The 26390-nt window shown below is 30.6% G+C and overlaps 2 protein-coding genes across 2 annotated transcripts in view; both read right to left on the reverse strand.

Annotated features, from left to right (window-relative positions):
* The window catches only part of LOC131850892 (D-beta-hydroxybutyrate dehydrogenase, mitochondrial), a 32543-nt gene extending 20204 nt beyond the window's left edge, over positions 1 to 12339 (reverse strand). Inside the window, exons 1-3 of the mRNA XM_059201277.1 lie at positions 12252 to 12339; positions 2686 to 2827; positions 1009 to 1188 (exon numbers count right to left, since the gene is read on the reverse strand). Coding sequence (XP_059057260.1) covers positions 1009 to 1188; positions 2686 to 2796 — 291 coding nt within the window. The 5' untranslated portion in view covers positions 2797 to 2827; positions 12252 to 12339. The remainder of the gene's footprint in view (positions 1 to 1008; positions 1189 to 2685; positions 2828 to 12251) is intronic.
* A 12584-nt stretch (positions 12340 to 24923) lies between these two features.
* LOC131850974 (phospholipase A1) lies at positions 24924 to 26119 on the reverse strand. The gene is made up of 2 exons (XM_059201393.1): positions 25954 to 26119; positions 24924 to 25867 (listed from the first exon to the last, which is right to left on the reverse strand). The coding sequence occupies exons 1-2, from the start codon at positions 26117 to 26119 to the stop codon at positions 24924 to 24926; spliced, it is 1110 nt and encodes a 369-aa protein (XP_059057376.1).
* Positions 26120 to 26390: the final 271 nt, after the last annotated feature.

Genomic DNA, 26390 nt, shown 5'->3' on the forward strand with positions numbered 1-26390 from the left:
AACTGACCTTTTTCTATACGTATTTTGTATTATAAAATACAGGGTCGATGTAAATAACATAGAACTATAAATACTATAACTATAAATAACAACTCTTAGAAATTTTGATTTAATTAATGGTGTAGTCTGGCAGTGCACCAGTAGACGATGATGAAGTCACGCCAGTCAGTCTCTCAGGTTGAATACACTAGGAATTAAATATGTACGTTGGTCTCAAGAAGGTACCACGTGGAGGTAATGGTAGTGATTGGAATCAGCCCATTACCTCAAGTAAATTTACGACAAAACTACAGAAGTAGGTATACTTTAAAAGCAGAACAGTGGCATCAACTCGTATTACCTATTGTAGTCTGAACTGGTGTTATTGTGATGAACTAGAATTTCAAGATATTACATCTTTTTTATTTCTTTATGGACTAAAAATTTACTAAATTTCATATTACTACTTAATCTTAAGTTACAACATCCTATGTAATCAGTAGATCAGTTTCATAATATTGATTAATGGTAAATACAAATGAAGAGAGAAAAACAAGTCTGGATAAAAAGGAATTCCTAATAATATTTAAATATAAATATAACGCAAGTCAGCTGTATCCGAAACAAGCAACAGCGTAGTTGTGACGTCATTAGTCGTTTAATGTAATCCATTGTATTATATATCTACTTTGTAGGCTCTGGATTGTTGAATTAATCGATCTCATAGATAGAAGGTGATGAGCTTTAAAAATATTTCGGTTATCATATAGCCCATAATAGTTCATGTCATTTTATATATACCACCACAGATAATATATGATACCACTAATAAGATCGATGTTATATTATGTTTGAACTGTAATCGCTAAGAACGCTACACATACCTATATAATGTAATCTAGTAATTATTGACTCGATAGCATTATGGTATTTTATACGTCTGATAGCTATACTGCATGCTTGTGGACAATGCAAACATTAATGTGTTTACGTGATATTTACTACATTGAGTATATAAAGTACTCTAACCTGTAGATTATGGTAAAACCACAGTGATCCAGTAACAGATATGGCAAACCATAAGAATAATGTGAAGACAGATATTTGGCTGAGGTGTAAAGCATTCAGTAAAGTGGAGAGCACCACAGCTAGAGCGTGGCACAGGACAATTGGCAACGCGCAGCGGTCGATGATGTCCCATGGCACCTCCTGCACAAAAATATTTAAACATAGCATATATTTCTAATATATATTTCTATTAAAACTATTTTTTAGCATGTTATTTAAATCAATATAAAAGGCGAATTTAGCATTTATCGCAATGTTCATGTGAATGTCTCTGTTTCTTTTTCATCAAAAGTCTCTGTAAGAAACAAAGACACTTACAGTTTAATTGACATTTATTAAATTACTTTACAATATACTAATTAATAACTTTCGTGATATTGTCATTAAATAGCATAAAACAAAGTCGCGGTCGCTGTCTGTCCGTCCCTATGTATGCTTAAATCTTTAAAAGTACGCAACGGATTTTGAAGCGGTTTTTTTAATAGATAGAGTGATTCTGGAAGGAGGAAAGTTTATATGTATAATACGTACACCCGTGCGAAGCCGGGGCGAGTAGCTAGTTATATTACATAAAGAGTTAGATGCCATACCATTTGGTATTTTTTGTCTGTAATATTTTTATCAAACATAATGGTGAAGTAACAATAGGTAAGTTTCCCACAACCTTTGATACCTCTGTTGTCTTTAGAATAGTATATTTAAAAAAATATACAATAAAATGCGCATTTAGTTTGTGGTTAAGGTAAAAAATCAAGAGCAATATTCGTTAGGAAGTTAAGTTAGTACCTATTTCGAGATTGTTTAGAGTGCGGTGTTTTAGATGTGTTGTGTTAATGATACCTTACAATAATAGTTTAGTATTAGGTATTAATTAGGTATATATTAATAACTTAATATATATTACTACCAAACTAACTACCTATGATTATAAAGCCACAACTACAATTTTTTTCAAACAATGACGTTGGCGAACTATCAAAATTGATGGCAGCCATTTGAAATAAAGAAGAATGATGAATATGTAAAAGTGGATAGACAAAATTACTTTAACGTTTTTAATATTTATAAGAATTTCATATCGATTACAGAATACATTTGCGTCATGTTATTGTTATTATGTTCGGCCATCGAATCAATTACCTCCCTTCTAAAAGTATCAACTGTAGTCGGCCAGACAGAATCATCACTCTTTGATGAGTCGTAGGCGTATTGACTAAATTTTTAAGGAAAATGGAGATAGATGTCTCCTTAAAAATTGGCGTATTTTGTTTAGTTTAGATGATAAAAAGATTTTTTGAAAGTTTATACATAATAATGGTTTTGACGACATATATAGGTAAAAACTATTTATAATGAATTTCCAGGTAGGACTGGAAATGAATTATAAATAGTTCCAGTTATGTTATGTAAATAAGAATTTAGGTTTAAATCCTAATTTTAGCGTACCTACTAGATACTCATATTGGACTTAAAGAATATCAAAGTTATGTTGGTAAAAGACAAATAAAAAATTTGCTAAAAATATTTATTACATTTGTGTTAGTAATAAAGAAGAATATAGCACTGGACTCAGTAATGGTTGTAGTAGATGTATCAGTTAAATTTCATACAACTATGTAAGTATAAAAGTTCTATCACCTGAGATTGGGACTGTGGGTTCTTAATAAGAGAGCCTCGGCGCGCTGATGGCCGCCGATGCATGGAAGGAGCAGTGATGGATGCCCGCCGCGTCACGTCCCCTGCAGCCATCCTCGTAACCGGTCAATTTTATGTTATTTTACTGTAGACAAAACGTCAACATAAATGTCCAAACAATATGTACAAAATTGTCGTAGAATCTGATCCGTATGTAAATTTTGTGGAAAGTACAATAGTGAGTATCGGTTGATATTTGTTGCATACTGTACATTTTATAAGTGTCTATATTTATATAGTACGAATAGTGCTAGCTATACCATTCATTAATAGGCTTTTACATTTATCATTTCAGCCTGTGTGCACTTATTTATTTATAGAGAAATGTATGAAATACACATTAAATTATTGAAATTATTTAATGTATGGAATACATATATAATTTATTTTAATGATTTATGTAATCTAAACTTAACTAATGGACGTATTTTCACGTTTGCAGATGATACTGCATTAATATTTCATGGAAGGAATTTGAATTAGGACTTCAACAAGTAATGAAATGGTTAAATAACAACATTCTCACTTTAAATGTCTCGAAAACAAAATGTATACTATTTGGTATCAATCATAACAACCTGCCTTCAGTATCTACTTTCCAACTTGCACACCTGTGATATGGATGATAATATGTGTTCATGTCATTATATAGAAAGATGTAAAATGCTTAAATATCTAGGAGTGATCGATGAGTGTTTAACATGGAAACCTCATATCAATGATATAATTAATAGGGTCAGACGTTTAATGCCTATTTTTAGAAAAATTAGACATGTTGCAGACTTCAGACTACTAAAATCAATATATTTTGCACTGGGCCAATCTATTTTATCATACTGTATTAGAGTATGGGGTGGCTCTCGAAAAACAATCATTTATACTTGAAATAATAAAATTCAAACCTTACCGATTTTCCACAAAAGAATTATACTTGGAATGTGACGTACTAACAGTAAGGCAATTATATGTAAAACATTTAATGAAGTATCAACACAAAACTGTTATATATAATCAGGAAGCATATAAAAATCTAAGACGAAAGGACAGGGTTTGCCTAACAAAAAAGTTTAACACTTACTTCATTACAAAGTTTCAATGCTTTGTTGGACCGCGAATATATAATAAGATAAATAAAATATTAGATATACATCACTTAAATTTACACCAATTATTAAACAAATTAGTACCATGGTTAAAAACGCTCGATTATGATACTACGGAACAATTGTTTAGAATATTATCCTAATTTAAATAATATAACGTAAAATAAAAATAATTAAATAAGTATATATATACATATGTTTATATATTGTATGTAGTGTGTGAATATATATGTATATATCTATATGCGAAATATATTTGTTGTATGTATTGATATGTTTAATGAATATAAACAACACTTAATGTATTATGTGGTTGTGCGTATAAACAAATAAATATATATATAACCTTTTTTTTTTTTTGTAAAAAACATGTTTTATTAAAATATAAGATAAGTTTCTACATTTAGTGGTCGCACTTGCAAGTATCTATGCACCGATTGTAGTTGGACCATACGATGTGACGCATTCATTGCCGATACGATTTATTTTATTTATAAGTATACCCTACATTAGTCTTATTTTTTTCATTCGACTCTTAAGAATCGTATAGCATGTTATCTTTAGGTGGGCAATGGTGTCTGAGATACAGGCTAGGCCTAGTTTAGACACTACTGTACTGGACTTGATATTAAATAGTTTTATGAACTATTGTATATATATAAAATAATATAGATATATAACCTTAGTTAAGTCTCTTTTGTATTTGTTTTTTTGCACGATAAAGTTATTATTATTATTATTATATAATTAACGGTATTTTATTATATTATTGTTATTATGTATTAATATTAAAAAGTCGCCTTCAATACAGGACACATTGGACTTCTGTTTAATGTTTTTACGGTCTAAGGTTAGTCGTTATTATATTTGGACATTATAATTCATAATCCAATCAAAATAGGCCAAAAAAATGATAACTTAGCCAAAATTGGCATAGAGCGGAAAATAAATTAGACGAGAGAGAGACGTTAAATAAACCATTACAAAAGAAATGTGAATAACCCCTTCGATTCTACTTCTGCAAAAAAAATTACCAAAAATATTATCGTCAAAATAGGTTAGACAAAAGTTGTAGATCATATAATTCTCTACACAAATTATTCTACTACTTTTTTTCGTACGAATCACCATTCGCGATATCGCGATTTTAAAAGTTGAAAAATTCATGGTCTCCATAATATGCACACATTTCCGCACCACCTATTAGGTAATCTACTTAACGCATTTTTTTAACGAGGTTTCCCCAGTAAGCATACCTGACGATCTATTGTGATAAAAAAAGTTTGATCAGTATACAGATCGTATCCTATTGATTGAAAGAATGGTACTATTGCTTATATTCAAAGTGGAACAGATTGATTTCTTCTAATTGTTATTATTGTAAATAATTTTCTAATTATACTTCAACAATTAATTCTTCATCTTCACTTTCTACTTCTTCTCCTTGCAGAATTTTTGTACGCTGTCCTAAGTATTGTCATCTCTTGTATTTGATTCAATATTGTTTAATCATGGCAGTTCTTATTTATTAATATTATTATAATATTTTATCATGACGTAGTTTAATGAATATTTCATACCTTCTCTTTGGTCTATTATTTTAGGCATTGCATTATTACTTATATTAATGAATAATTTAATTTGTATTGATAGATAGAATTCATACCATAATAAAGAACTCAGCATTACAACAGCCGTAAACTAAACGGTATGCAAGTTCTTCTGCAACTCCCTTCAATTCTTGTTATACGAAACAATAGCAGTAAAGTAGTAGTAGTTTAATAATGGTTTGGCCATTTTTTCTCTTACTTGACTATATTCGCGAATATTTTTATTTATACGTTGTTTTTTTAAGGTCTCTTGGTTTTGTTGTAGTGTCTTACCATTAATAATCAAAATTGTGTTTTGTAAGACGACGTTAAAAAAAACATTGTGTATAAGATTTAACATTGTTTTTTTTTGTGTTTGTTGTTTGTGTGGAATAAATACATAGTTGGTTATGATAAGAAAATTTGATTTTTTACGCCAAATGCACCACATAAATAATATGCGATTCATAAATGTACAAATGTTACAAAGCAAATATAAACATTATGGACAAATAAAGACGGCTCGGTTAGAGCGATCAGGGGTGTAAATGTGACTGTCTCAAGGGAGCTCTGGTGCAGCGTCATAAATAGAAAGTGCAGTTGATGTAAATGTCGCGAATCATTCTCGACATCAGTGGCTGGGCAGGCTGAAGCATTTATTTTTATGCCCAGAACGCCCGCATAAACGTGGCTTGAGCCAGTTTCATATTATGGTTTCTGATAGGCGTCGCGTGGGAGTTACATTAATTTAATATCCGACCATTTGTGATGATACAATTATAGGAATATCTACATTTACAGTAATATAAAAAGGAAATCACGTCTTAATATTATTTACTTTTGGACTACTTAATACGAATATTTATCTGTATGTACAAGTTATCATTATCATTAATGATTTTTGAAATATTTATAGAATGCAATCATCACGTATAAAGTATTTAAAAAATTGAAATTGTTTCAATACAAGCTTATATTTGTAATTTATAATAAATTACAAGTTAAATGACTTAAAGTAAGAGAGGGACTTTACTAGTTTACAATAACAAATGAGTTTATTGATTTTAATTAATCGTATTGCTGAATATATACTCGTAGATTAAATAACACTGGTATTATTCAATGTATGTGGTTGATAAATCTTTATACGACGCATCATTTAAACAATCGATGCATAAATTACATTTTTATTACTGGTCATTGTGATTCTTATCTAGGTTTATTTACTTACCTAAAGAGAAATGTGTTTATTTTTATTCTATGACGTTTAAGTACGCGGTGCACCAACTGCCCTTTCTCTTTTATAATGTCTTCCCAAAGGGTGTCTGGAATAGATTGCTGTACTACGAGTAGTAAAAAAAACTCGCATGTAGCGAGTTTTATTTACTATGTACTTAATTTATATCATTTCCTGTGTCAGTATTCAGTATAATACAATGTGTTCATATTTTGAGTTTATATTTTTTTTTATTAATTTGTGTTGAAAGAATTTGCAAAATATCTATCAGGATGTATACAATTAAATTTAAAAGGACAAAATGTTTTAATATTAATATAAGTAGCTATATCTATATATGTTTGTGCATTATTTACAATCTCTATTAGTATAATAATAAGAGTTATTTAATACTGAAAGTACAGGGTGACCATATATTTAGTAACTTACTATAAATAGTTTTTTAAGGTTATTAACTATAGGCTATAAATTAAGTATAGGCAAGTAAGAACAAATGGTTAAGTACGAAATATTTTCATAATGAGTACTGTACATTAATAAGTTTATAGACAAAAAAATATACCATAATATACCTTTAGCTTCGCTAAACAGTTTAAATAGATAATTAATTAAGATATCTATTATATAATCTTACTAATATTATAAACGCGAAAGTTCATGAGTATGGATGTATGATTGTTACTTTTTTACGCTAAAACTACTGAATGGATTTTGATGAAACTTTACAGTAATAGCTTAGCTTAGCGTGTACAACAGAATAATATAGGGTCGTAATCATTTAAGCTATCGCCAATTTAATTACATAGTTTTATGTTTCTTAAATAATAGCGTTTGCCCGCAAAATAGATTTGTCACCAAAATGTAGTCAATATAAAACAATATAAAATCAATTCCACAGTAAATCACCTAAAATCATAGATATAGGGTCTAGTAGCAAATAAATGTTTTTGTATGTATTATAATAGATTTGTCCTAATAAGTATTTAAGAAAATGAATTTAATGAGATCACTAATAAATCATATGAAGTCATTAGAAAATTTCATAAAGTTCCTACTAGAGATATGCCTCCCCCAAGGATCTTAATTTCCACGGGTAGTATAAATATATTTTAATAAAAAATTTAGCAGAATAGTAAATAAAAAAATTAAAGTAAATAATCAATTTTTATTGTTAAAAATAATAATTACTGAATAATCAGCGCTGGTTTGGATTGGCCGATAAGCACATTTTTTGCTTCTGGTGGGGGTTTGGCCAGCTTTAAGTGTATGGCTAATCCGATAATATGTTTGCACATATATTTTTTGTAAAACGCAGGGCAGTTGCATTTCCATCGTTGAGGCCGGATTGGTCAATTTATAAGAGAGCGCCAATTTGTTTCGCGTCTTTGAACATATTTTCATTAAAATTATAAATTGATGTATTAAATTGGTAACGAATACTATTATTTTAATAACTGAACGAAATAAAATGTAACTACTGTATTGGGACAAAATAACAAATAAAAAGGAGTCGCAGTCAGGGATCGATAAAATCGATTTATTTGGTGACAGATTCTGAGCACAAAACTATTATGTAAGTAATGAAACTGCAATTATAAGAACGAAGTTTATATTCATCTACTGCACTAAAATTTTTTTGGTAATCCATTTCTTATTTTATCAACATTAATTTGATAATTCATATCTGGGAACACGTTTTGTTTATATGAATGAGAACGAAAATATTTAGTTGCGATAGATCTATTTATTAAGTGATACAACTTGATGTCAAATATAAATTTTGGTCACAAGAAATATACTCGTAGTCCCCAATAACATATAGGCTATAAATTTCATGCGTGTGAAACCGTGGGCATAGCTAGTATTAAATAAAAATTCACAATGAAACAGGAATATCTATTTCGAAGGTAGTTAATTAAATATATATATCTGTATATATCTGTCAACTGACAACGATTTGGAGTAATAAAAGAAAACATATTACTATATACTTTTTTTTTTCTTTTTTTGTATTTGTGTTTGAATATATATTATATTCAAACACAAATACAAAAAAATTGTTCGTAACAATTTTTATGATTACTATATTACCTATGTATGTGTGTATTTGGATATCAAGCTTAATACATAATCTATTTCAAGTCAATGATGTGTGATTCAATTATAAAATATTATTAAATATCAAACAAACTTATTTACCAAGTGAACTATGTGACAGCTTCATTTGACGCGATTTATGTTTACATATTGTACTTTAGCATTCAGCATACTGTAGCATTCCCACACGCCAGCATGACATGATAATATTTTAAATACAAAAATATGTTACTTCTGTAAGATATCTTTTTACTTTAAATGAAACGTTTTTTACTTGTTGTATTTATTTTGCGCACCACTTCCCATTACTAATCCGACAAGGTGGGGTTTTCTTGTTACTTCACTTCGGTATATAGGTACATATATAAATCAACTGGGTTGATGTGAATGAATTGCGTCGAATAAAGTTACATAATTATAATCCAACTTGGTACTATGATCCATTTGATCTCTAATAATGTTTCTCGCCTCACTCTATGCGATTTGTGTTTCCGTATAGTTGTTATGTTCAGAGAATTGTAATAAAGTATGTGGCGAATCAATGGAACTGTAAACAGATAAGATAACATACATTAATTTTCATGTAAGTAATCGCTTATTTATCTAATAAATAATATGCAACGTAATTCAGCTAAGGAGTGATGAATATAGAATACATCTCGCAAACTGATTATTATTAGCTATACTAATATTCCTATTGCCTGGCGAAAGTTAACTAATTAGATAAGGTTAACATTAGGTTGAAAGAACAATGGTTCACCAAGAATTTCAAAAACAGTCCGCGAGTCAATGCCTAATTTCGTCAATTATTTCTATTCGCCCAAAAACTTCTAAAATGGTCAAGATAGTTGTCCTACAAAACTTAATGAAAGTCAGCTGCGGTTCAGGTAAGTTGAGGAGTAGTATTCTCCCAAACATAATAGGTAGAAAGGTCATTGAAACTAAGACAAACTTAAAAGAACTGTTGTTGTCTGTCACAATCTTTATTAGACAATAAAAAGTTCTCTATACAAAAATATATACTAAAATTCTTATAGAAAATACAATCTAAATATGAAATAGAAAACTATATGGCCTAACTATAAATATATGAGTACTGAACAAAAAAGTTGTCCGATAATCTTAATTCATAAACAAGAACTTAAATTGATTGTTTAAAGTTATTGCACAAAGTCTAATTTCATTAACATTTGTAAAGTTTGTAAGGTTTGTGTTCTGCTTTGTCATTTATTATTTTCTGAACCGCTTTCAAAATTAATGCAAAGGGCAAAAAAGCGTAAATGAACATTTATTGATATGATAGTGTAAATGCGTCCACAGCAAATGTAATTGGATCGATTCTCCAAGTGAAATAAAGTTCTTACTTTGCGTTTAGGTTTAATATTTTTTGTAGACTACTTTCGTTAGAGGGTTACTTCATAAGATAAGTTCCGTAGTTTGTATTAATGTTGCCAAGGAAGCACCAATCTGTTTTTGTCTAACCATTGTTAATTTCTCTAATACTATAACAGTTGCAATAGCTTAATGGCTTGGTATAGGCGGATTCAGAGAAACTACAATTAGCAGGTATTAAGTATTATTTTGGATTTTTGTCACGAGTTTCCTGAGGACACCCTTCCCATAGGTACTTATGTTTCTTTTAACCTCGATTTAACATCCTTGTTGATGATTTTGTTTTGACTTGTAGCTACCTATTGCATACGGAGGAACGGAATGGACACGGAAACACAGGATCATTGAAATATTCTGAAAACCACACTTGGCGGGTTAGTAGTGGGATTTTTTTTATGGATTATAATGGAATGGTACACCCGCCTACGCTAGCGGTTTACGCTGGCGGGGCACCAGTAGAGAATGATAAGATGAACATGAAGTCATGTCAGTTATTATCGTGACAAATTCATCAAGAATTTATCACGATAAGAGGGTTTCCAGGATCGCGTGGTCAGCTCAACCTGACATGGTACAGTGCTAACAATGAGATTATTAGTCCACAGTACTAATAATTCCCTTCCCCTTTTAGTAGTGGATAATGGCAGAGAAAGTCAATAGAACATCAAAAAAATATTTGTAGAAAATTAAAAAATAAATGTTTTGAAAATACCGTACGAGGCTAGCGCAATACGCTACTACAATATGTAAACACAAATCACAAAAAATGTAGTTGGAAACATAACTATACGTTATGAAGTCTATAAGAAATGAAATCGTCACGTGATAAAGTGGGTTTTTCATTATTATTGGCGACATATAGGCTAAAGACATCTTACAAAAATATTAATACGGCAAATTAGTAACGTTTTTTTTATTCATTTCAAAAACGCAATTTACTATTCTTTATTTATTTTATAAATTTTAGTTATGCAAATGCTAACTTAATTTAGCTTTTGATTATCTTTAATGTACACGCGGATAAAGTCGCGAGTACATTAAACTAGTTTAATAATAAAAAGGTAGGACTAGACACTGATGTAAACCGTGGTGGATGTCCGACGCTGTCTAACACGCCGTAACCGCAAAAGAGCTGCGCGATACGGTAAATTATGAAAGTGATATGACAAAAAATAGTTAATTGGTCTGTGGTAGCCACACGGTAGTCTTTGACTATATTAAAACGTTTAGTTGCTTGTTATTCCTTTTTAAGTATAACATAATTGGTACAGATACAATACCTGTTGTTCACATACTGTATAATATCTTTAATGTTAAAAAATAAAAAAAGAGGCTATAAAAATATAATAATTAAAATTAAATTAAAATAGCATAGGACAATTTACTATGAGATAATTTTTTACTAGAGTACTAAATTTATATATTAAGATCGTTGCATCCTTTTATATTAAGTTCTATTACAGTACAATAAATAATTACAAATAAAATAAAGAATATATAAATAAGGTTTGTTTTGTAATTTCACATTTACTTTAAATATTTTGCAAGACATGACCAAAATATAGAAACAAATTAGATTTATTACGTCATATGTCACGGATATATATATTAAATATATTATAATTTTATTCTGGAATGATCTTAACAAATATTATGGTTGGCTGCAGACGTATAGACGAGGCTGGTATAACCCGCACACTTTAAAGAATATCCTCCTTTAATTAAGAATTTTTATAATACAATAGTCAATTATAATTAGGATACGTATACTAAGGCTACGTATTTAAGCTTTTTTACATAGGTAGATAAATATTATATTTCAAATTATTCATACATGCTCCAATACCACTAGATACTTAATAAAACACTATTGACTTTATTGGTAATATCACTTTTGCATTCATTATTTCTTTTTATCGATATTTAATCCAATAATAGGAGTTTGTATTTATGAGCACTCCACTGGTATACATATCCTGTAATATGTTATAGCTATATTTATTAATTATTGTTGTCTCTAAATGAGTAAGTTTAGAATTCGTTACATATTCACTGTAGGGAAGCAATTATAATTTAATGAAATGCACGTACATTTAGATAATGCGCTTGTAATGTGGGCGCGGCGCGGGAGTTGGGGCGGCAGCGGCGGGCGGGCGTCGCGAGTCAATCGCGGACTCTCACTGCCCACAGTGCGCCGGCGCAGCGAATACATGTTAGCTCCAAATTTAAACACACATATAAGTATTATTATTTATTGCCACATATTCGCTTAGCTTGTAAAACCATATAACTATTCGATATGTTCCATGGAATGTTTTTGGCAAAACAGCAAAACATTACATTAGCTCCGCTTAGAGATTCGTATTTATAGATCAAAATAAAAGAAAATAAAATGGTTTCTTTTTCAAATTCTCATTATAAATGTTACGTGCGCAGTTATCTTTAGCACTACCAGTGCAGTTATTTATAGATCTGATTTATAGGTCTGTTGACAAAAACAAAACTCGATGTTTACGAATATTTTTTGTCGCATTATTATAATAATACATGGGTATTTAGTTATTCCTGGAAATTAAATAAGTACAAAGACACGATTTCGTAGAATTCATATAGATGAGATATAACTTATGATTAGTTATTTACACGTATCATAGGAAAATAGGATTTTTTACATTACTAGATGTAGTTTACGTGAATGACAAATGGTAATGTAAGAATTACGTAATAGCGAACGTGGGTCGGTACGGTACAAAATTATACCGTAGCCGGCTAACCGGCTATGGTATAATTTTGTACCGTATTTAAATTAAATAGCCAAATTTATAATTTATTTCCTTTCGAAGAAATTGTTTTAAGAAAGCAACCTAAAGTTAATTAATTACATTTAATTTGTACATTGTACAAGAAATGTTATGTCTATACTAATATTGTAAAGAGGAAAGATTTGTATTTTTGTGTGTATGTTTGTATTGAATAGGCTCCGAAACTACTGAACCGATTTGAAAACTTCTTTCACCATTAGGAAGCTACACTATCCCTAAGTAACATAGACTACATTATATTTCCAAAAAAAATTAGGGATCCTTACTTAAACTCTAATAATGTAACCCAAGGTGTAAAAATATTACATAAAAAATACCTAACACTGCGTGCACTGCAAAAAGTATTGATGACAGAACAAAATGATGTACAACGACTTTGTAGAACAAATTAATTATCTACAAAATGTGTCACGACGGCATATGTCCAACTATTATGTCACAATAAGTGTTCTTTTAATTTATAAATTTAATTAAAATGCCGCCGCTAGAATAAGCCCTTTATTTGTATCTTGCTATTAATCCTTATCAAAATAAATTAGTTCATATTCACGACTGGTTCAGTATCTTTATATAACTTTTAGAATTATTCAATTTGGACATTCCATTCGAAAGATATCACTTATTTAAAAATGTAAGTAGTAGAACAAAAACCGCGCTCGGTTAACTATAAACCAAATATATGTAATGTAGCTACATATGTAGGGGCGTCATTGGTGTTTGGGAGGGGATACTTGCTAAGATAATCAGGGAAAATAGCGATAGCAATTACTTCGTCAGGAATTGTTGCACCTCTCAAATTTTATTTCCATGCCATGGAAAAAAAATTTGGTGATGAATTACTACAAAACATTATATTGATGGTAAATTACTACAAGAGGCCTTTGTGGAATGAATGCACCATGTGCTATAGAGCACATATAGAGGCCGTGGATACCTTAAAAGATCTTAGAAATACCTCTGCTCTCATGGGCGGAATTACTTTTGTATTTGCTGGAGATTTCCAACAGACTCTCCCTATCATTACCGTAGGTACGCGATATCATAACAGCATGCTTGAAATTATCTCTTTTATGATCTTTAATTGAAAGTTTAAAATTACGGATGAATATGAGAACTAATCTTCACGGAATTACAGATAGTGATTTCCCACAACAACTGCTCAAATTTGAGGAAAGAACTTTCCCACTCCTCACTCTTACTTTAAACAAAAATTGTGATATCTTTCTAGATAAGTCCTTAGGTCAAATGGTCCATAACTTAGAAATTTTGATAGATGCCGTTTACCTTGATCTCGAGAATTTGCTCGAAAAAGGCTTTCATTGGTTATATTCTAGGGTAATTGTGTCACCTAGGAATGATACTGTCAACGAAATAAACAAAAAATTACAAATCAACCGACACCGTGGCTAATATCGAAGACGCTTAATATCGAAGAGTTATTCACCGGAATTCTTAACTTCAGTAATTCCTTCTGGACTGCCACCACACGAATTGACGTTAAAAATCGGAATTACAATCATGCTTTTGAAAAATTTAAGCCCACCGAACATGTGCAATAGGACGAGGTTGCTTACTAAGGAGTTGAAGGAGAATTCAAATGTAGCAACAATTATCACCGGCCCGGCAGGACAATTGCAAATAGCTCCCAAGTATTGTTGGACAATGAACTGGCTCAAACTGTTAACAGTCTAGAAATTCTTCTAGACACAATCGCCACATATAGAGTCGACATCGAAACTCTTACAGAAAATCATTATATACTGATGACATCTACAAATTCCACTGCCAACGTAGCGTACACTGAGACTTTAAGATATAAAAAGGTAAGTTGAATATATACACCTAATACCTCAAAAAAATCAAAATATGAAAAAAAAAACAAACCAAACTATAAATAAAAAAATATATAAAAAACTTGCGAAGCCGGACGGGCCGCTAGTATATAATATAATAATGATCTAGATCATATTTATCCGTAATTTATGTATATATTTACGAAATAAATTAGAAGAAGTGAATATTTAGAATATATTATTTGTAGTTATGCTAGTGTTATAAATATTTGGTGAATAAATACAAAAATAATAATATAATACACATGGAATATTCACAGAACGCAATGTAGTTGCAAGCTTAGCACATTTTGTGTTATGGGCACTAGACAACTGATATAAATACTTAGATAATTGTTTTAGAAAACCTTCTGACAGATGCAAACAATCATATTTATGAATAAAAATGTTCATACATTGCGAGGAATGTGTTATGTGCTATTTATGTGACGCAGGGTACCATCATGTGGATCCGTAACCTGCTCGATTTTCCAAGTCATATACAAAACATGTATTTTTCTATAGCATACAATACTCTATAACTTGTACCAAGATGTTTCAAGATGATGCAATAAAAACTTGTAACTTTAACTATTATTTTCAACTGTAGTTACTGGAAATAAAAGAAAATGGCAGCAGTACACAAAACAATTGAGTGAATATCTAAATAGCTTTGTAAAGTTAGTTCTAAAGGAATTTTAAAGTATTCGTCGGAATACCTTTTCTTGTAAACACTTGAAAAAAGTCTAGGTGTAAGCCAACTTTTGTGACTAAAGCATGCAGTGTGCAATAATGCGAACGTAAACAGTGTGCCCAGAATAGAATCAAAATTATTTTTATACGAATAAAGTTAATTGTTAATTTTTATTGTGTATATTTTATTATTTTATCACAGCCACACACAGACGGCTTTTTAAACTAAGAATAATAGACCATAACTCTCAGTATGAAAAGTGTCTTCAATAACAACTATTGCAATAAATAATAAAATACAACTAAAGTAGTCCTAATAACGAGACGAGAGACGAGTACGCCAGTATCATGCAACCGTACACGAGTATGACGGAATCAGCTAAACATGCTCTTTTTACAGAAATACTCGTTTATTCAAATTATAGGTACAATATTATTATTATTAATGTTCTATGACATACATTTTCTAACACGTGCGGCCAATTTAACACATCAGGAGCTTAATTTGCATTTGTAACTCTGATAGAACTTTATACGGTACTTAGTTTGCAATTTACATTATAACGCTGCATAGGCACGTAGGATTTAAATACGATGTTGATATAGTTTAAACCGTGAATTTGTTCAATTGAATTAAAATAGAAATATCTTGACTACAAACTTTTTTTATTTAATATCTAACAGTATTTCATTAAAATTTTTGCTATTTGAGCAAGAGTAGCAGACTTTTTTTTTATACCACGTAGGTGGCAAACAAGCATACGGCCCATCTGATGGTAAATGGTTACCGTAGCCTATGAAGTTGAAAGATGAAAGAAAGACGTCCAAACATAAGTAATTATTTTCAGTACTACCTTTATTACAGTTTATATTGTTTGTCACGTGAATATGTATTGGTCCTAAACATGTGTATTCACACTAAATATTATACATTACAGAATCTGATATTTTTTTAATTATTCATATTATATTGTTATTCATAGTTTACTTTTATATAAGTTTAATTGTTTTATTATGAAACAATTTTCTCGTCGGCATTGTTATTAACTGACGTTAATGGATTGAAGCGAAAAGACTATTCTTTCATCTCTATAAACATGACAGAGGTAGTTCTGTCTTTTTTGTAGAGATGAAGTTTTCTGTTTTGTTTCTGTTCACAGTGTCTAAAGGCAAAACATAATTTTCATGCAAATTTATATTCTTGTTCTCTTCTGTTTCCAAATGAGGGACATTATACAAAAGGTACACCTAAAACAATTTGGAGGTGGACAATGAAAAAATGGTGGTATTTTAAACTTACTCAGGTATTCTATTAATGTATGGATTTTCCTCAGACTCCATTATTTAGTGTTTTTGGTTGATCAACATCTGTCAATAAGGTTGCTTTTAGATACTGTTAAATATTTATCTTCTTAATAGTATGTGAATCATATGCTGTACACTAGACCTGGTAATAGACGATAAATAAGTATATATAGTAAATATGAGTGGATACTATTCCGTTGGTAACATAAACACATTTATGCCTATGTATCGGTATTTACAGCTTAAATCCGTATTAGTATTCCGCACACAGGACACTATTGTACGGGCGATTTAATCAACAGCCTGTTGCTATTTTACGCAGTTGACCGCTGCCATTCCAGCTGACCACTTTATTCCTAATAGCCAAGTTAATATTTCTTATGTTGAATCATTGGCTTTCTTTTATTAATTAAACCTCTGAATGGATTTTGATATATTAATCTTCGTATAAATTGTCCCTAAATCTTATATTATTAAAAAAATATAGATATAATGTTAACATGTAATGTATCGATATTTTTAGTGAATTTTTAATGTATATTTTATGTCCATTTTTAATCTGGCTATATTATTTTTATAAATATATTTATTTTCATAAAAATTATAGAGAATAAGAAGAAGGAAGTTTAAAGTTAAATTATTTTTTAATATTTCAACCCGTCAAAACATGTAGGCGTGTACTTGTGATATATACAGCATATATTTTCTTATCTGTAACTTACCATTACAATCATTTAGACCCTATATAACATGCGATATTTGTTTTCGCACATTCACCATCAATCTGGGTCACAACATTCATTAGAATACCGATGGATTTCTTCTAAAGTCTAGCAAAGTAGTCGCTGAGGCTGGAATTGTTCATTAAGCCGAAATTATATTTACTTAACATTAAGGTCTAACAGAAATAGTATAATACGAAATAGAACACTTCAATGGTTCCATTCCAATAACTTTTCCAGGGGCTTAACATACAAAAAAACTGACTTAACATATAAAAAAATAAATGAAATGGATAGTCCAGGCCCGTGGCATAAAAACCTGCAGCTGACATGTCACCCCACGATATAATTGCCACGTCCTTCAAATAAACTCCATGGTTATAAATATTTCTAAAATATGGGAAAGATCTATATTCTGCGATGATCAAGAGATTAAATATTTATCTACAGCAAAATGATAATGATGATTTTTAAAATAATGTGGATTGATCACAAATCCAAAATAACAAAGAATCTACTGGAAATCTTCAATATTAACACCTTTGACGTATAAGTGGTACAGCACTCCTGGTACTGTTATTATAATTAACATTTAAGACGATAGGTCATAAGTATTATAGTCAGTGCAAATTAATTATGAATAATAATGTTCTCAATAGACTTGCGTAACGTGAACCAAAAACGTCAACAGAATAAAAGCGAGTTACTATGGAGAATATAAAATACTTTCCACTGTTGAATATTTCGCAATGATTATATTTCGAGTGTTATAAGTATGCCGAGAGGGGTCGGGCTGAGATCGAATACGTAGGCGAGGTGATAGAGACACACCGAGATGCTGTATCCAAGACGAACGGTGCGCGGCGCGCGCTCCGATTGAAACGGTGCCAGGCGCCGGTCAACCAAAATAATTTTCATCTCCACACTCATCAGCATGTTACTTTGAACATTATTGTGATTGAATCGATTATGTAGGTTAAACAAAAATCGTCCTAATTTTTTTTAGATGGCCTAACCAACCCTATTGCCTTAATTTGTTCATAGTGAATAAAATAGGTTTAGCCATAGTCGATACGAGCATAGGAATATACCATTTTACTATTTATTCATACAATTTTTCAGGATAGACTAATTTGTTATTAAGCTTTTTCCTATGTAGCTAATTTCCTCGAATTTTCTAGAATAATTCCGTCTTCTAATTCTTATGTTATTCGTTACCTATATTACACATGACAAAATACTATACTAGCAAAATTACTATGTTGTTAGAAAATGATAAACAGGTTTACACATTTTATTCTATTGTAACTTGAGTGTTCTAACCTACTCGTACTATAAATAAAATAACAACACAATTTTACGTAAATACGAGCGCTAGTATTATAGTATTTGCGTAGAACTGTCTTTACCACCTATTTTGGAATATCTATCTACAGTGCACCTATCTTTAGTGCTGTAGAGTTGTACAACATAGACTATAACATAGAGGGGTTTTCAAAACTTTTATGTAGAATCATAGTCTTTGTAATTTCTGTCTACCACAATATTTATTTTAAGAACAGAAAACAGAGACATTAAAAAGTACAAACAAATAAGATAATTTAAATCATATTTTTTATGTCTTTTGGTAATTGATGATAGTATGATAATGTGTTACGAGAATTGACAGGTTGTCAAATACTGGACAATGAATGGGGGATAAAAAAGAACACACTTTGACTGGTTTGAGACACCAGTCTCTTCGGAGGCGTGGGTACGTATCCCACCGCTGTCACCATGATTCTTTTTTAGAAACACAAACACGAATTTTTGCACAGAGGCGATATTTTATTAATTTACGTGTTTCTAAATTTTCAATAACTTTTTAAAAGTATAATTCTACATCCTGAAACTCCTGTTGTCAAATAATTTATCAGAAATCTTCTCTATTTCTTTTTAGTTTAGGTAGACTGTTAAACTATAAAGGTAGATGTTTAAATGCTTCATAGCATTATTCTTTCTATTTATTCTTTCGCAATACATCTATGTGTAATACGCAAAAACTCTAACCATATGTTTTTAAAAATCACATACGTAGTTTCTTTAATCTATATATGGATACTTCTCATTACAATCATATAATCGGATTTACTCTCGTTTACTAATTTTGGACTTGGCAGTATCTTTTATTCATGAGCACGTCATTTGGGGGTGTTACGCGCAGCATTATGAGTCCTATCATGAATAAGGGGTCCTGTGAAATCCCAAATTGGTGAGGCAGATCCGTAGACGTAAACGTAAGTAAAGCTGATATTATAATTGAAAATGACGATAACTATTAGATTTTTAGTTATTGTACCTATTTATATTATATATATAATGCATCCTTTGTTATTTTATAACTGAAATATTTATTACTATTTAAACTTACTAAAATGGATTAGATTAAACTGAACATTTTCAAAACTAGTAATGATAATACTCTAATTTAAAATAGGTACTATTTTATTTACGAGACTTTACGTATTTTGATTATCTACATCGGGTAATAATATTGATATGTTTTACGCGGTACAATTTATTTTATTACGTCGAAGAAGTACTGTATGTATCTAAAAATGTGTTATGTATTCTATATATATAATAAAAAGTGGCTTTACTTTCATACCACTGCATAAGTATACATAGTTCAACTTTGAAAACTACAAATCCATTGAAAATTAATATATTTGCGATCAAAAGTGGAATTGGTGTTTAATCGATTCAATGTTTACAAAATTCTGCAGGCCATTGCGTGATGAAAATTACAGTCCGTTTCGATATTAAAATGCAATTTTAATGTTTATTCACGTGCACATGTTTATTATACTTTTACATTATTCATAAGTTGTCATATTACAACTAGTAGTCATAATTTTCATTCTCCTTAAGTAATAATGCCCACTGTTGTACACTTTGCTTGTATTATATAATATCTACTTAATGCTTTTAGAGTTGATGTTTGATTGATGTATCTGGGCGCTTTGTAGTCATGTTTCATATATAATAATAATATGATGACGTTTACGATACAAAATATTTGTTATATTATTTTATTTGTTAATGCTGAGGTTCATAACAAAGTTGATGATGATAATTTATTATCTAAATAATGTAGTTTGAAAAGTTATGTGTGTGCCTTGTGTATGTGTGTGTTATTATCGTAAATACTATTTTTATCTATCTACCTATCTTCTAACAAATCTTTCACGTGGGTTCATCGTACATACGATGAACCCACGTGAAAGATTTGTGACAACCGCGAAAAGCTAAAAGTGTCGCAAGTACCCCGTTCCTTGTAAGATAGGTATATTTTTCCGCCACTTCTGTACTTTGTAACAATGGATCATAATGGTGCTCTTCCGTAGAAAAACAAAAAAAAAACTGTACATTGTATACATTGCTAAAGAATACTCTGTAATTGGGTACAAAAGGGCTGATTGTTTCCTCGTACAACGCATCGCTACAACCAAATGATAACATGGCAATGCTATGAATATTCATGGTTATCCCCAATATTTTTATTTTTCGTTATTAATAGTCAATAAGTGAATGATTGCATTCACTTATCAACAAATATCAATACCATATTAGGTGTTTAACAACAAATTGGTTCGCAGTTTGGTTCACAAGTATCTGAAATAAGATCTGTTTCTACTTTAAGTATGTCTTTCTATAATAAAAGCTTTGTATATGATATAAATTACTATAAATTACTAATGACTAAATTACTACACCGATTACATTTTCATATTATTCATAAATTTAAACCAGTATTTTTTATTCGGCGTTTCACATTACTATAAGACTTTGTCAACTTATCCCTTGGGCAAACATGAAGATTATAAGAATTCACTTATAATACATTCGCATGTGGGTGACGTGCGGTTCTGTACTTACTATTTTGCGGTAGGCATACTTGTGCCAGTTTATAATACATGTATAATAATAACAAATTAGGTGAACAATACAGTTGTAACTGGAATAGCAAACAAGCTGGCTGCCTGTCTTGCCCTATCGGCAATATTTTGAAACGTCACGCTCGTGGTAACAGCTATGAGTTGCCATTCTTTACGATTAATATGTGTTATACCTCCGTATCCTGTATATTCACTGTTAATTCTCGGCCATCAAACTGATACATGACTTACTAAATAATTTGCTTAATGGCTTAATTTAAATAGTGAGATATTAAGGATATATTATTAACCTGTGAATGAAATAAAGATGACAAAGTAAGCGTTAATGTGACGCCTATATAATATTTATCAGATTAAAACAACGCAGTGGTGTCCACGAAGGAAGATGTTTACGATATGGTGTTGTAGTGGGTGAGCGGGTGAGGTTACGGTACAACAAAACTCCGTTTAATGTCTCGACTTTCTTGTGCTGCGATTAAGTTCCTCTACTACTTTAACCATCCCCTTGAGATATCACTCACTTATTTACTACTCGCAGCTGAAATGGACCTGTCAATTTAAGAACATCTATGTTGCAATTATTAAGTTTATATGATATAACATTTTCTATTGACTTTGGGCCCTCTTTTGGATTATTTTTGATATTATTATTGATACACATTTCCTAATTTCTCCTACATTAAAGCATTATTTTAGCGCTTTTTTGAGCACGTCATTTAATTATCAATTATTTTTATTAGCACCTTGGCTATAATATTTTATATAAGTAAATATGAGATGTAGCGTATACCTATTTTTTCTAGAATCGTGTAATTAGCGTCACTTAGACAAAATACCTTGTGCTAACTTACTCATACATGTATTTGTTTATTAACGACACCGTATAACAATAACGTTTTAAATATGAAATAAAAATTTTGTATGTTTACCATAAAGGAGCCTGTGACGGTATTTCTGTAAAAAGGACATAAAAAGGTTTTCTCAGGGTTGGCAAAGGTCACACGATTCTTCTGGTGACTTAATGTTGAAAAAGTCACCACAGTTCAATAACTATATAACCGATGAAAACTGTAGCTCTATAAAACTTAAAAAGCTTATTTCGCTCCGGGCCATACGTATTAGAGATAAATATAGTAGAGTATTTTAATGTTTTACTAGTCGGCCTAAATAAATTAAGACACATACTTAAACCACAGATAGATATACCTAAGTGTAAATTTCTTTGTTTAAAGCTTCCGTAAATATCTTTTCAAAATCCCATTATATTCCATTCAAAAAAGTAGGTTGACTGCTGTAGAGACTTGCGTATGCTTGGATGTTGTTAATGGAAAGGACTAAAAATGTTTGACTTTCAGAATTTGGCAATCCAGCCAGATATCTACAAGGTGGATGCGTTGTCTCTATACCAAACAGTGCACAGGCATCTAAGCCTGTGCACTGTATATCACCATTATATCTACACTTAGTCTGATTTATGGCTTATTCTTAAAATACTTTACTTAAAGAAATTATATATAAAGTGAATGTTAATATCTTTATTAAGTTATAAATTCATTTTTGAAAGGGAGGTTAAATTGGAACATGAACTCAACTGAGAAATTGTTTATACTTGAAGCTTAGAATTATGTAGTTAGTATTAACCGTAATACAAAGGATTTCTGATTATAATTTTAATTGTTTTTAAACAAAGTTATTGACTATACTGTTTAGTGCTTGTGTTTTGTTCTTATATATTTATTTCATAAAACTCAAGTGGGCGTGTGTAATAACCATTCACAGCACACGGCTGTTCGTGTGTGCGTATTAATATACATAAATAAGTATTTGTTACATAGAAATAGATATTTACAAGCGCTATGAGTTATGAGCCAGTTGTTTAAATGTCACCCTCGTTAAGGAAAGGTTCCGATTGCGTTGTATACCTTTATTAAAATGACAAACAAGCTTCAGTAGTTGGTGATAAAGAAAATTGAAATAGATTTGTTGATTTGATGTTACCGACAATGTATAATACATATAATAAATCAGCAAAAGGATGCTTATGCATCCATATGCTTATTATATTTATTATATATACATATGTATATATAATAAAAGCATAAGCATTTTTTACCTATAGTAAAGACTATAATATGATAATTAGTAAATATGTAAATTTAGATTGTAATTTATGGGAAATAACTATATTATTTTAGTATTTAGATATAGTGATGACGTATAATTATGATAATATCACGTTATAATTGAATGTCAAGATACCTAGCGTTATTGATCGGTTAGCTGGAATTATATTATAAGGAAGCAAAAGTTTAAGTATATACTGTAATATTATGATATAGTGATATAGTGACAGTGAAATAGTGACGGATGTATCCCATGTGAACAGAAGACGCCTTCTGCGCTCAGTTTACCTATATTATATAGATACTATGTAAAGAACTGGCTTTGAAGATGGATAGCCTCAATTATAGTTTTATATATTTATAGTTTTTATGTTATGATAATTATAGCATTCGTCTAAAAATAGATTTCCGAATTGAGCTTTGCTTTACGTACGTACGTTAGAGTATGTATAAATTTAAATATAAAATACTTGTACATACACTGTAGGTAAAGCAATATTTTGATTCAATTTTAGTCAACAGTCTTACTTGGAATAAAGTATTCTAGTATCGATATAAAGTAAAATAAATTAATATGTCACTATTGACTTCCCTTAAAAATATTATATCGAAGTTCTACAAAATAATAATACACTGCGCTGGTTAGTCTAACTTCAGTAGGCGTATTAGTACTATACGAAACAAAATAATGGATTATTTACGACTCACAATAATCACATAGTCTTAAATTAAACTATAATATATTATTTTAATCTACCATATCTAAAGTTGCTGAAAGAAACTTAGTTAAATTAGGTAAATCACTAAGATTTATAATATTTTTACTTACCTTAGTCATTAGTCACAGATTTGGTGTATTACTAAACTATGACTATTTTATTAGGTAAAATAAGGATGAAATGAATCTTATGCCAATGCAATAAATATGATCTAGTGACTTTATTTATTAATGAAGTGACGAATTTATGCCAAATTGCACTGTTCCGCGACTTTAATGCCACTTTACATTCGTCGCGGTTTACAAGATCAGTTATGAAACTGTGACGCAATCTACCTAATTGTAAAATATATTTTTTGCTCTCTCTATTATTTGTATTACAATATTGTTAACAACTGTTCATAACACTGGTATTCACACTTTATATATTTATATATATAAAAATGTTGTAATGACTAATGTTATAAATCATTATTTATGTTTAAAAATAAATCACTTGATAAAGTTGAGTTACGTATAGATTGGCAATTTGGATATGGTTATACAACATAAATGAATGTAGTATATTTTTATTACTTGTAAAGTATGGCAACACTAAACACTTTTTAAATTACATATTTAATGTCCGTAACCAGCTGTCGGCACTTGGTTCTGTTGACTCTGTACCCGCCATACCGAGACCGTATGGAGATGAGCTTGAAGTCCTTAAATAATACAAGCCTCGATTTTCTAGTGATGATCCATATCCCAATACTGCATATTCATTTGTTCCACATCTATTTTCTAAAAAATGTTTATAATTTTCACATCGTATACCCACAAATGATTTTGGATTTCTAATACTTTCAGTATAAACTTGTGCTGCTCTCAAATGGCTACATGTTGGCATAAAACATCCTGGTTGGTTTGGTCCCCCACCATTAATGTAAAAATCTGCATGCCCCAATGATTCAATAACTCCTTGTATTAATCTATTTGAATGTATAACATCCACATACCTAGCATCCATTTTATCCAATCTTTGATCACTGAAAGCATAAGAAAAGCAAGGACCGGCAGGATCTAATCCAGTTATTCGTCCTATACTCCGAGATTTATAAAGCCTAAAGTATTTTCCTGTCCAGCCTGCAATGTGTGCTCCAAGACTTATACCTAGTATGTGGAAGTCATCAGCGTTAGCGCCAAAATGTTCTAAATTGGCTAAAAGATTAGCTAGTCTCTTGCCCACCAGACGGGAATTATACACAGAAAAAATATACCACTTATTCAACATTTCCTCGGCATCAACAAGTAGTACGTTGAACATTTTCTTTTCATTGTAGGCTTGCGCCAATTGTAATGGCACGACTGATTGTGAATTGTCTTTGTATCCATGTATGATAATCTTTGTCTGTTTTGTTATATCAAAAATTTTGGGTTGAGTCAAAGCCTCGAAAGCTGTATCAATAGTAAAGGAACGAACAGTATTTCCATCCAAGTGGATGATTTTCATTGTTTTCATTAGATTGGCTTGACCGGTCAATGAGTTAAAGCGCAGGTCCATGATTGCCCTACCTGTGAAAAAACAAAGTCTTTTTAATTATCATTGTCAAGAATAATATACATATTTGGATGCTTAGAGATGAAGAGTGTTTACTTACAGGCATCTGATAGTTTGACGTAAACGTTCTCCGCGAAAGTTAGGTCAGGTTTGGTGCGGCGCTGTGAGATCAATGGCGTCGGCGACGTCGAAGTAGTCATTGTAAGCGTGAAAGCAAGGTGGTATGTTACGATCACTATTGGCACTATAATTGTGTTGTGCCGCATGTTCTGAGACCTCCTAGCAGTCGAGTGGCACGCGGTCACTATGTCACTGTCCGTCAACAGAGAAAGGTCTGCTTGTTCGAGCTATTAACAAGGGAGGGGGTTACGCAGTGGTTATTCACACGCTTCATGCGCTCACAGTTTGTACGCTGACCTATCTGTAATAGACACTAATGAAACATTATACATATATTTATTATCGATATATCGATAGCAGTATTATCGTATTAGTACTATACATTATTATTTTATTCACAATTTATCATTGTTTATA

This window comes from Achroia grisella, unplaced genomic scaffold (assembly GCF_030625045.1).
Source record: "Achroia grisella isolate CSIRO2021 unplaced genomic scaffold, CSIRO_AGI_Agris_v1 utg780, whole genome shotgun sequence".
Classification (NCBI taxonomy): Eukaryota; Metazoa; Arthropoda; class Insecta; order Lepidoptera; family Pyralidae; genus Achroia; species Achroia grisella.